Source organism: Cryptomeria japonica, chromosome 1, assembly GCF_030272615.1.
Source record: "Cryptomeria japonica chromosome 1, Sugi_1.0, whole genome shotgun sequence".
Classification (NCBI taxonomy): domain Eukaryota; kingdom Viridiplantae; phylum Streptophyta; class Pinopsida; order Cupressales; family Cupressaceae; genus Cryptomeria; species Cryptomeria japonica.
Genome location: NC_081405.1, coordinates 610373654 through 610386469, shown reverse-complemented (window position 1 = coordinate 610386469; position 12816 = coordinate 610373654). Strand labels below are relative to the sequence as shown.

Sequence of the window (12816 nt, the reverse complement as noted above, 5' to 3'; positions counted from 1 at the left end):
ACCATCAAGGGGCAACCCTATCACCTTTACAATAGCCTCCACCGAAACCACAAAATTAATACTGCCAATCTTCATGTTACATGTAGTGGTGTCTTAGGAACTACTAGTCATTTCAAAAATAAATAAAATCTACATATAGAATGTATTATTGTTGGAAGCATGAATGGTAATGCAAAAAATTATTATAATAGATCTAGACTCTATGTGGCATCATCTAAGAGAATAATACTATTTTAGAAGATGGCACAAGGTATCACAAGTAGTAAATAGTGATGTTATGTTTCTATCTATTACTACAAGCACATTGCTAGTTCATGGTGGCTATACTAGAAAATATGAGCTCATTGACAATGTTAAGGGTGTAATTGTTGATTGATAGTATTTTTAATGGTTACATATGTAATGTGATTATCCATTTTGAGACAACATGTTTGGTGATGTATATTCTGTTGACATAATAATATATGGTTAGAATATAATTGCATGGTTCCTAGTATTCTTGATGTTGGTTGGATAATGATCCTCCAGATTTTGAGGGCAGATGATCTTTGATAGAAAGCTACTCTTCGTAGCAAGAAAACGACGGAGAAGTTATCCAGACGACACCATAATCACATTTTCTTAAGCAAGTTTTCCAAAAACTGGCAAAACGAATTTCCAAATTTCTTCATACTACTTTCTCTTATATTATCATTTCACTGATTACCCACATCATGAAACGCATCGAAGGAGGAATGGAGTCCAAAGAAAACATAATACACCAACATGAGAGCCGTGCAAATCCCAAATCTGATGAACGACTCATAATCCAACGACCCCATGAGAAACACATTGATAAAAATCGACAAGGAAGGAATCCACGGAACCATCGGCACTCCCCACACTTTGGCCTCTCTACACTGCGGAACAAACACAGCCAAACCCGCAGTGGCCAAAAACCATACAGGAAGAGCAATACAATATCCAATCCATCCGCTGGACAGAGCCCAAAATACCGAAGTCCCAATGGAGCAGCATATGATTACAACAATAAACGTTGTCAACAAAAAAGCATGTTTTCTGCAAGTTATCTCCTTGACATAATGTCTCCTAACAAGCAGAGCAACAGAAATGAGCATGAAGATGAACAAAGTGCTGATGGACAGAAGGTTAGAAAGCACATCTAGACTTGAGAAGAAGGCAACCACTGCGGTGGCAATTGCCAGGACTGCCGTTCCATTGATAGGTGTACCAGTTTTTTCGTTCACTAAGCCAAACCAAGGAGGAATCATGTGCGTTCGGGCAATGTGTGTCATATACCTTGCCCGTCCAACTGCGCCCACAAGTAAAACAGTAGTAATTCCTTTCAGAGCTCCCAGCGCTACAATATATTTTGCCCACTTCCACCCAATGCTTTGGAATGCTAAGGAATAGGCTGCGTTGACGTCTAAATCTATGTAACTCTGCATGAGAACGAGGGCTAGTGCCATGAGACAATATATCACGGTTATGATCGACATGGAACAGAGCAAGCCCAGGGGAATGTCTTTAGACGGGTTTTTCGTCTCCTCCGCCATGGTAGCAATGGTCTCGAAACCTCCGTATGCGAAGTAAACAATGGCTGCTGCTTTGAAAACGCCCTTGACCCCGTAGGGAAGGAAGGGAGTGAGATTGGAGGTGTTGGCGTTGATGAAGCCAGCGACGATGATGAAGAGGATGATGAAGCTGTTGACGATGGAGGCGATCCAATTCAGTGTGGAGGTTACTCGTGTGCTCAAAATGGCGGTTAGGGAGGCCAAGAGGACGACGGTAAGGGCAATGGGGTCGAGCAGGTTGAAACCTGAGGCGAGGTTTGTGTGGATGCGAAAGTCATCGGGGGAGTAGTTGAGTAGAGTGGCGAAGTAAGAGGTCCAGGATCGAGCCACCGCAGCTCCGCCGACAATGCATTCCAATATTATGTTTCCGGCGGCTATGAAGGCTATCAAATCTCCCAGCTCCACCCGCAAGTATGCAAACGAACCACCTGCCAGAAAATGAGTTAGGATCAAAGATAGTGCAGTCAAAAATATTTTGCCCTCTCTGAAAACTGTAATGATAGGCTAGGAAAGGGGAGAAGAGTTTCATTTTTTTAGTTTTAAAAACTTAATTGATAAAGTAAAAAGCTATATAAAAGAGAAGAACAGTTAAAGCATTGGGGCGTTTTCGGATGAGATTTTTTTTATTATGCCCAGCTTTTGAAGGTTTCCTGCCCTTTTCACGCCACGATCTGCAGTTATTCCTTGATTGAGACCACCGTCCTAAAGTGAAATGATCTCACTGTTCAACTCTCCCCCAGGCATCTGTTTTTTCTTTTTTAGAGACCTTGCTTAAAATTTTGCATTTTTTATTTATAGGGTAGATAATATTTAGGTAAAGAGCTAATCAAGACGCTATTGAAGGCATACGTGATTCGCTAATAAACCCAAAATGCAACAAATAAAGAGGTTCAACACGGCACAAGAGCTTATATCTTTCACGCAAGTTCTCAAATTCTTCAGTGTGCAGCCCAAGAATCTTTTGTGCAATGAGTTTTGACTTGAATCTTGTTTTGTTTAAGTAGCAGTTGGACCTAAAATTGCTAGCGTAGACTCTGGAAATGTCATGCATAAGAAGCATGCTGGCAAATAGTAGGAGGGAATACATAAAATAGGTGTTGCGGACGTGAAAGCATTGACCAGAACAAGCGAGACGCTGGCGCTCCTACTTAATTAATCGGTTATACAAGATAAATAAGATTGTTTATTGTTTTTCTATGTAACTCTAATATTAGATTGAATCCAACTTGCATATGAGCAACTGACATAAAATCATGGTATTATGAGGCAAACAGGATGGTAAGAAAATTAAGGATATGTTTGAGCTGATTTGGAGAATGTCAAGAGTGTCCTAACAAGATGTAGACTTGCATCATAAGTACAAAGTCAAGTATGAAGAGTTTATTATTTCTTATAAGTTTTATAAGTTGTGACCATAATAAAATTATAAATATCTTAGTAGTAATGTAAATATTATATGGTGATCAAATAATTACATAGTAATTGAAAGCAACAAAAGTATTATCATGTAGGGAAAGAGTGGAATATGAAAGGTTATAAATATACATAAATACATGTATTTTTCTATTGTTTTATTAAAATTTAATTAGATAGTTCTCGAGTCCAACTTATTAACCCATATTTTATAAGTTGTAATTAGAACAAACCGATATTTCATTACCATGAATGATACACTTAACACCCATTATATTTAGAGAAGCATCAATATATTTTGAAAATTCATCCACCTATTACTATAATTCAATCACAACAATGAATTTTCATTAAATTCATCCCCATTTAATATCAAAGCTCCTGATGTTTCAACCTTATAAGCCTTGATTTTTATGAATAAATTATATTTATATCAAATTGTGGAGCCTTGATTGTTGCATGCAGGTTTCTTTGGTGACCGCTCTTCTCTGTTTAGGTGGTCCCCTATTTTATATTTCCTATCTAATGTTTTCTTTTCCGTTCGATGGGTAGTTTTTGTTTGTATCTTCATATATATCCATTATTCGAGTTGAACTACAATCTATGCTGGCCCAAGCTGACGAACGTAGACGTGATCCCTGACCTAATCTCTATTGGAAAGATTATAAAATCTTAGACTTGGAAAATCAGTGTAACTGACAGAAAGATAGAGTTGGCGATACTAAATGAAAAGCTTCTTATATTGAATCTCTTCGATAGCGATTTGAAAACTCAGTCAAATCATTACTGCATTTATTTAGCAAAATAATCACCAACCTTCCCTAAAACTTGATCAATGGATTAAATCAGTCAGTTAATCAAAATCAATAATTAGATTTCGTGATTAATCCTATTGATTCCCCTTCCCTTCCATCCTCTATTTCTCTGTCGTTTTTGTTGATTTTTCTTTGTTTTCATTGACTTTTAGGGAAACTTTGTCATTATTACTTGGCCAAACAAAATGAAAGATTCTAATTTCCAATTCAAGTATTGGCAGATCCAATAGAGGGACCCAAATGAGAGAAAATATAAAAATTTGACGCATATTATCGAATACTCTCACAATTGTAGAATTTTGATTGCGGAAAGAATTACCTGCTACAGGAATCTCAACTGCGAATTCGGTGTAACAGAAGACACAAAGCATACAAGAGAAGCCCGAGAGAGCATAGGAGACAACAATGGCGGGGCCCGCGTCGTTGTGAGCTTCCTGTCCAGTGAGCACAAAAATCCCTGTTCCGATGACTGCGCCGAATCCAAACCAGGTTAAATCCCACCAGTTGAGCGTCCTCCTCATCTCATTCTCACTCCTCTTTCTGATCTCTTCTGTCTCTTTCTTCTCGTCTGCCCTAGAAAGCGCCCGATCTTTGAACCGTTGGGGCGTTTGGCGAAGAGCTTTTCCATAACTTGCCCAGCTCTTGAACGATTCCCCGGGCAGAAAATATTTCTTTCCTGTCCTTTTTTCGCCACCATCTGCAACTATTCCTTCATTCAGACCACGGTCCAAAAGAGAAACAATCTCATTGTTCAACTCTCCGGCAGGCATCTTTATTTTCTATAACAGAACTTGCTAATTTTTTTGCCTTTATTGTTTAGAAGGCAGATGATATTTAGATAGACGGCTAACCAAGACGCTATTAAAGGCATCGGTGATTTGCTAATAAACGCAAATGAACCGAGTAAACAGGTTCAATATGTCATCAGAGCTTGTATCTTTCACGCAAGTTTACAAATTCTTCAGAGAATGCAGCGGAAGAATCTTTTGCACTATGAGATTTGACTTGAATCGTGATTTATGGCAGCAGTTGTACCTAAGCCTGCTAGCGTAGGTGCAGAAGGATAGATAGGTGGAAATGTCGTGCACAAGAAGCTTGATGGGAAATAGGAGGAGGGTATACCTACATAAACATAGTTATTGGTGTATTGTAGTTAATTTCATCATAATCTATTAGTTGTTTATGAGTATTTCACATGTCATGTCATTGTTATGAGTAAACAAATAGAATGGACTTGTTTCTTTCTTCATTTTACCTTATTTATAAAGCCGGGCTTCCAGAGAGTCTTTTACTTCAGGTTAAAGAATTAATGTATAGAGATTTTTCTTTTCACAATTTGTACTTATTCTACAACATGTAGTCTTGTCTTTTTATCAACTTTATAAATGGTAAAACTTACACTCTATCAAATAAGGTTGTCTATTTGTTTTATTATTGTATTTTTCAGTCACAAAATCCTCTCAAGATCTTTTTTTTCAACCAACAACAAGTTTGGTTAGGGAAGACTCTCTAGCTTGATTCAAAATTTGGGTCAAATGAAGTTGAAATAGCAACATCAGGGAGAATCACTTTAGTCAAGAAGGACTATCAACTTGGGGATAATTAAATAACACAAAACCATGGTATTATGATGTAAACAAGACAATTGAAAGTCAACTTGGCATTGAAGGTGACTATAAGCATCTCAAGAGTCTCCTTAACAAGATGTGGATTTTTACCTTGAGTAGAAAATCAAGCATGGAGATTTTATCACTTGTGAGAGGTGGTGAAAATGTTAAGTACCATAGAGAAATGAAATTGCTACAAGGTGTATGTTTTTCCCTTCCATTTCATCACCATTGGATGATAGAGGAGTTTGCCATAATATGTAAACATGAAGTTAGAAAGGTTTTCCCATGTACTAACCTTTATTTACAATATTACAAATAAAGAAGTAAAAGTTTCCGAGATACAAGATTTCATAGTAGATGTGAAGGAGTATCAAAGCAAATTGTGTTGGCTTCAATCATCCTCAGTAGCATCATAACACTTGTATTCATTTGACCAAAGTTGTAGGATGAAGATAAAATGCACACTCATGGTGTATTTTTCATACTATAAGGTTTCTTAAAGGAAATTTTTATGTTTGATATCTTATGTATAGTGTTTCCTTGGTAGTTTACCATTTTTCTTTCCATTTCATTAATGTTATATCACGATGAACATCTTTTGTGTAGCTTGCATCCATTCGACCTGTTGAGCCAACGTTTTGAAAGTTATTTTAATTGACATAACAATATCCAATTTCGGTGATCACAAAGAGATTGTCTATTATAATTGATGGATCGCTTGGTATAAACTCATTGTTAAAGTTAAATGTTATGAGTTGTGCACAAATTATGTCATCCACTAATTCAAGTATAAGAGGGAATTTCATTTCTTGGGAACCTAACATTGTTACAAAAAGCATCGAAACGAGTATAATGTCAATCAAAGGAGAAGAAGAAGATGATGAGGAAACACATTTTTAAGAACTTTGGGATGATGTTGAAAGGATATCATTTGTAATTGGAAAAGTTTATAGAATTGAGAGCACAATATCATCCTTAAAAAAAACTCTGAATTACAATTTCATTAAGAGGAGAAAGAATTGGAAAGGGAGAAATTAGAATAGATAGACACATCTCATTAATGATTACTCAAATCCAAAGTTATTTATACTTTACACATGCCATAAATGTTTATTCACATTCTAATTACATTAATTACAATTATCTTAACATTTATTTTGATATAAGTTAGAATAATGATAGTTAACCTACTTAGAATATGAATAAACATTAGTCAGTATCTATGATAATTAGAATTTAAGAAAAAAAAAAGCCACTATTCCAAAATAAATAGGACTTATTGAGTGCACAGATTGGAAGGTCTATTTTTATGAAGTAATAAATTGGAACCAAAACTATTTGCAAGGAATATAGAAATCTAATTATATCAGATATCGTCACACATTTTCATACAAAGTTCTCAGAGTATTGCAAAATAAAATTTCACATTTCTTTGCATTGCTTTCTCCTCCATTCTCTTAAGTAACACCCACAACATGAGACGCATCAAACGAGGCATGGAGTCCAAGAAAAACATAATACACCAACATTATCACCGTGCAAATCCCAAATCTGATGAACGACATATAATCCAATGACCCCATGAGAAACAAATTGATACAAATTGACAGCGAAGGGAGCCATGGAACCAGAGGCACCCCCCACACTTTGGCCTCTCTACACTGTGGCACAAACACAGCCAGACCCACAGTGGCCAAAAACCAGACAGGAAGAGTAATGCAATACCCAATCCATCCACTGGACACGGCCCAGTAGGCAGCAGTCGCTGCAGACGAGCATATAATTATAATAATGAAAGTTGTCAACAAAAAAACATGTTTTCTGGAAGTTTTCTCCTTGACATAATGTCTTCTCACAAGCAGAGCAACAGACATGAGCATGAATATGAACAGAGTGCTGATGGAGAGAAGGTTAGAAAGCACATCTAGGCTTGAAAAGAAGGCCACCAATGAGGTAGCAATTGCCATTGAAGCCGTTGCGTTGATAGGCGTACCAGTTTTCTCGTTCACTAAGCCAAACCAAGGAGGAATCATGTGTGTTCTGGCGATGTGAGTCGTATACCTTGCCTGTCCCACTGCGCCCACTAATAAAACAGTAGTAATTCCTTTCAGAGCTCCTAGGGCTACCAGATATTTTGCCCATTTCCAACCAATGCTTTGGAATGCCAAGGAATAGGCAGCATTGACGTCTAAATCAATGTAACTTTGCATGAGAACGAGAACCAGTGCCATGAGACAGTATATCACAGTTATGGCCGACATGGAGCCGAGCAAACCCAGGGGAATATCTCTAGATGGGTTTTTCGTTTCTTCTGCCATGGTGGCAATGGCGTCGAAGCCTGTATACGCGAAGTACACAACAGCTGCTGCTCTGAAGACACCCTTGACGCCGTAGGGAAAGAAGGGGCTCAGATTGAAGGTGTTGGCGTTCATAAAGCCGGCGATGATGATGAAGAGGATGACAAGGGTATTGACGGCGGAGGCGATCCAGTTGAGATAGGATGCAAATCGCGTGCTAACAATGGCGGCTACGGAGGCCAAGAGGAGGACAGCGACTGCAATGGGGTCGAGGAGGTTGAAACCTGAGGCCAGGTTTGTGTGGATGCGAAAATCATCAGGGGAGTGGTTGAGGAGAGTGGCGAAATAAGAGGTCCAGGATCGAGCCACAGCCGCTGCGCCTACTATGGACTCCAAGATTATGTTTCCTGCGGCTATGAATGCTGCCAAGTCTCCCAGCTCCACCCGCAGGTATGCAAATGAGCCGCCTGCCAGAGAAGAAGTTAGGATCTGGGATGGTGCCCACAAAAATATTTGTTATTTATGAAAACAGGGGATTATATGTCTTTAGGAAAACAGGGGATTAGATGTATTCAGTAGTAGTTGATCATTCTAATTTGGTATTTCTCAAAATCTGAGGTTTAAATCTCAAATCATTTTCAATTTCTTATTGTGGCTTATTTGATAATTCATATGCTTATGATTTATAACTAAGATTTCAGGTTCAGATTATGAAATATAAAGCAATATTAACATGTTTTTTTGATGAGGTATTCAAAATAATCCCCAAAAATTAGATTGATAGTTGTACACTAAATAATGTTTTATCAGTGTGCTGATGTAGTATCACATAATTTATCACATTTTGCATATAAGAAATATATTTCATTCATTTATGAATATTCATGGTCAATATAGCAGCTTTAAAATCACAATCACTAGTGATTTAGTATTAAAAAATTTGGACATTAATTCATCAAAAAATATGACATTAATTGGAACATGCTTAACTAGTGGGTCTTATACCCTATATAGCTTGCAATTGTTGTATTTATGGTTCCACTCAGTCACTAATATAAATTCTAATTAATAGATGGGATTAGACATTCAGTTAAAGCTATTTTCCATAGGAAATGTATTTATTGTGACAATTAAAAATAGAATGGTGGTTATGCATGATTGTTGGGAAAAAGTTAAAATATCATTTATTTTGAAAAAGGTATCATCATTCAGTTAGATATATTGTTGTTTAAACATCTTTGAATTCTGATTTGAGTAACATATTTAAGCTTTGATTTGTTTAGATGGGTCATCTAAAATCACACTAATAGACCGATCCTATTGAAAAGTGTGATGTGAAATGAATCATCTAAATAAATCAAAACTTGAGGTGTGCTGTTTAAACGTGCACGTTGAATCTATTATTGATTGTATCAAATAATAATCAGAAATTCCAATAAATGCAAATATTAAAAATTTAAATAAATTTAAATTCAATGACTAAAAATACATTTGATCTCAGACATAACCTAATTAAACTTATTAAATTCTGAGGTGTACACCTTTGGGAGAGGTTCAACTTAAATTGCGAGATCTATACCTATATATAGGGAACTAACTTTATAGTTTATACACTGCGCTTCCTATGATAAATGATACACATTTGATTTGATGTTGTAGATTCCTTCAACAGGCTCTGCAGTTATATCGAGATGTAATTTTTATTTTTCACAACCATTAAACAAATCCTACCTGCTGAGAAAGTTCTTTTCCCCCACCTGTTCGATTTTTTTCCAAATAGTTTGCTCTCTTAATCCAGAATATTGTTTATTTTCCTAAACGAACGTCGTATCTACCTGATTAAATTGATAATAAGCTTTTGGAAATAGTTAAAATGCAGAAGATAAAAGGGATTAAAACCTTAAGTGATTAAAGTATAGGACTTTAATTATGAAGCATGGTCAGTTCGTCCAGACCTACCAGTCAAGGGACTAAAAAAATAGCCCTAAAAGATTTGAGACATACACAAACAAATCTAAAGAGCAATAATTGAAGGCAGGATTGAGAGGATAATTTATCATGGATGCCCTGCCGGGCTGTGCAACAATGTAAAAACTCAAAACAGTTCTAAAATGGCACAAATATTAGAGAGTTTAAAGATTTGTAATTACCCGCAACAGGAATTTCGACTGCGAATTCAGTGTAACAGAAGACAGAAAGCATCGCGGAGAATCCAGAGAGAGCATAGGATATAACAATGGCGGGGCCTGCGTCCTCGTGGGCTTCCTGTCCAGTGAGCACAAAAATCCCTGTTCCGATGACTGCGCCGAATCCAAACCAGGTTAAATCCCACCAGTTGAGAGTCCTCCTCATATCATTCTCACTCCTCTTTCTGATCTCTTCCGCCTCTTTCTTCTCATCTGCCCTCGAAAGCGCACGTTCTTTGAAGCGTTGGGGCGTTTGCAAAAGAGCGTTTCCATAGTTGCTCCAGCACTTGAACGATTCCCCCGGCAAAAAATACTTCTTTACGCCATTCCCTGCAACTATTTCTTCATTCGACCCACCCTCTAAGAGAGAAACAACCTCACTGTTCAACTCTCCGGCAGGCATCTGTTGTTTTATAAAACAGGGCTCGCTGAAAATTGAGACATCTCAGAATACTGAAAACCAAACATTATACCAAATAAACAGATCTAACTGCCTCTGTCAGATCCATAGTTAATATTAGTTAGTTACACTTGAATTTTTATTAAGAAAATAATCTCATTTATGATTGTCAGGTGAGTCCATTCGTACACCTAAAAGTCCAATTCATACGTGAAACAGACTACACGCTTTCTAATCAAATCTCCCCAGAGATTTAGCAGTAAATTGGCTCCATTGTCCAACTACCATTCTAAATATTGGAAAGAATGGTTGGCACGCAACGTTTACAAAACAATTGGCTGTCTCTTTAGAAACGTGGTCATAAGCTGACGTTCTATCTACTCGCTCTGCTCCCAAGGAAGCGACAATTTATGTAAGTGAAGTACCACCAGTTTAAATGTGGATGCTTAGTTTAGTTAAAAACACTAACTTATGACAACTTCACATGGTATGAGAATAAAATTGTTGAGACAAGGGAGCACATCCAATGGTGGTGCAGGGTCTTACATTTGGGGTAGTTGATAGGGGAAGAGCATCAATAGATGACATAGTTCCAATAACCATCACCTTATTGTCATGTTGACCCTCCAATAGCTATCATAGTGAAAACATAATTAATAAATTTGTTTTGTACCAATTGTCGATCATTTTTTGTAATTTTTTGTTCATAATTGGCCCATTTGTGCACTACTATTGGAACATTTTTGCACCACTATTGGGACATTTGTCAACAAGTACTAGTGATTTTGAGTTGAAGGTTACTGGAACATCTATAGTTAGGTATTACGCGACACTTTGAAATGTGTACTTTTTGACCTTTGTGCGCATAATTGATTCCACAGTGTGCATCGATACTACCCAGAAGCAAGATCAATAGCTATAAGCAGTTAAGTCGCATACGAAGACGACTAAAAAAAAAAATTCAAAATCCGATGTACTGTTTAGGATCTGTGGGTGCACAAAGTTAGCTATGACGGCTACTGGTGCTCTTCCCCTAGTACGTACTTCATTAAATGTCAATTTAATTTTCCATGTTAAACATAAAAATAATTTCTGTTTTTTAAAACTATTTTTATAACATTTAAAGAAAAATACATGTTCAATCATACAACTTAGCAATTATTATTCACCTTTCTAAATCTAGGTGAATACAAATAGATATTTATATTTCCATTATATAACCACTTGTATAAAACAAAATGATTTGACATGTACACTACCAAATCACATTTCATGATAGATGAAATGGATGGCCAACTTGCAATTACAGTTAACTACATGACAAACATAATGTTTCCTCTTCTCATCCCTAGTTGACCATCTTTTCCACCATGTCCACCTATGACCCTTTTTCATCATATATACTTTGCAAAAAATGTAAAACAACACTCACGCTCCAAAATTTCCATTATTTATTCATATAAAGAAGAAATATAAACAGGGTCGACTGCTTGTGCAATTGTTGTAGCTTCATCCTCCTCACATGGTGGCAATGTAACACCTCTCTTTTGTAGAGCCAATGTTGTCCATGTTATCTTTACAACTCTCCTATTCCTCACTTGCACTTTATTCTACATCTACGTAGACCAAACGATGAGAAGCATACAAACAAACACACACTTACCAACTTGTGTTTGAAACCCTTAAATGGTCTAAATATATATAGTTGCATGAAACCTTATGCAGTAGAGTATATGGTACCCTAAAATGTATTATATATAGACATATAAAGTCCATAGAGATATATTAATTGTATGTTTGTATGTATGTGTGTGTGTGTGTGTGTGTGTGTGTGTGTGTGTGTGTGTGTGTGTGTGTGTGTGTGTGTGTGTGTGTTTGTACATCTATATGAATATATGTATATAAGTACATACATACATACATACATACATACATATGTGTGTGTTTATATATATATATATATATGGTGTGTGTGTGTGTGTGTACATATATATATACATATACATATGTATATATGTGTGTCTATATATCTATATATGTATATGTATGTATTTGTATAAATTTATATGTATGCATATACTTATATATGTACACACACGAGTAAGTGCACCAAGATGGTGAACAAAAAAGTGGCCACATGCAAAAAAAAAACGAAATTTTGCATAACCCGTGCGTGTTCTGGAAATTCAAAAACGTGCTAGGCTTGGTAACACCAAGCCTAGCCAAAAACAATTAAAATAACAAAAAGTTCTTCAAAACCCGTATGGGTTTTGAGGAACATTATATTTTATAATAGAAAAATTAAAAGTTCCTCAAAACCCATATGGGTTTTGAGGAACATTATATTTTATAGTAAAAAATTAAAAGTTCCTCAAAACCCGTACTGGTTTTGAGGAACGTTATATTTTATGATAAAAAATCAAAAGTTCCTCAAAACCCGTACTGGTTTTGAGGAACATTATATTTTATAATAAAAAATGAAAAGTTCCTGGGTTTTGAGGAACATTATTCTTTTTAGAAA

The 12816-nt window shown here is 36.3% G+C and overlaps 2 protein-coding genes across 2 annotated transcripts; both read right to left on the bottom strand.

The window, feature by feature from the left end:
* Positions 1-344: 344 nt before the first annotated feature.
* On the bottom strand, positions 345-4961 carry LOC131060087 (cationic amino acid transporter 5). The gene is made up of 2 exons (XM_057993190.2): positions 4122-4961; positions 345-2002 (listed from the first exon to the last, which is right to left on the bottom strand). The coding sequence occupies exons 1-2, from the start codon at positions 4570-4572 to the stop codon at positions 696-698; spliced, it is 1758 nt and encodes a 585-aa protein (XP_057849173.1). The 5' UTR covers positions 4573-4961; the 3' UTR covers positions 345-695.
* A 1786-nt stretch (positions 4962-6747) lies between these two features.
* Positions 6748-10470, bottom strand: LOC131060086 (cationic amino acid transporter 5). The gene is made up of 2 exons (XM_057993189.2): positions 9860-10470; positions 6748-8176 (listed from the first exon to the last, which is right to left on the bottom strand). The coding sequence occupies exons 1-2, from the start codon at positions 10296-10298 to the stop codon at positions 6870-6872; spliced, it is 1746 nt and encodes a 581-aa protein (XP_057849172.2). The 5' UTR covers positions 10299-10470; the 3' UTR covers positions 6748-6869.
* Between the last annotated feature and the right edge of the window lie 2346 nt (positions 10471-12816).

Coding starts and splice junctions, on each gene's coding strand:
- LOC131060087 (XM_057993190.2), bottom strand. CDS start 4,572: ATGCCTGCCGGAGAGTTGAACAATGAGATTGTTTCTCTTTTGGACCGT. Junction 2,003..4,121: donor AGTTGAGATTCCTGTAGCAG/GTAATTCTTTCC, acceptor ATTTTCTGGCAG/GTGGTTCGTTTGCATACTTG.
- LOC131060086 (XM_057993189.2), bottom strand. CDS start 10,298: ATGCCTGCCGGAGAGTTGAACAGTGAGGTTGTTTCTCTCTTAGAGGGT. Junction 8,177..9,859: donor AGTCGAAATTCCTGTTGCGG/GTAATTACAAAT, acceptor CTTCTCTGGCAG/GCGGCTCATTTGCATACCTG.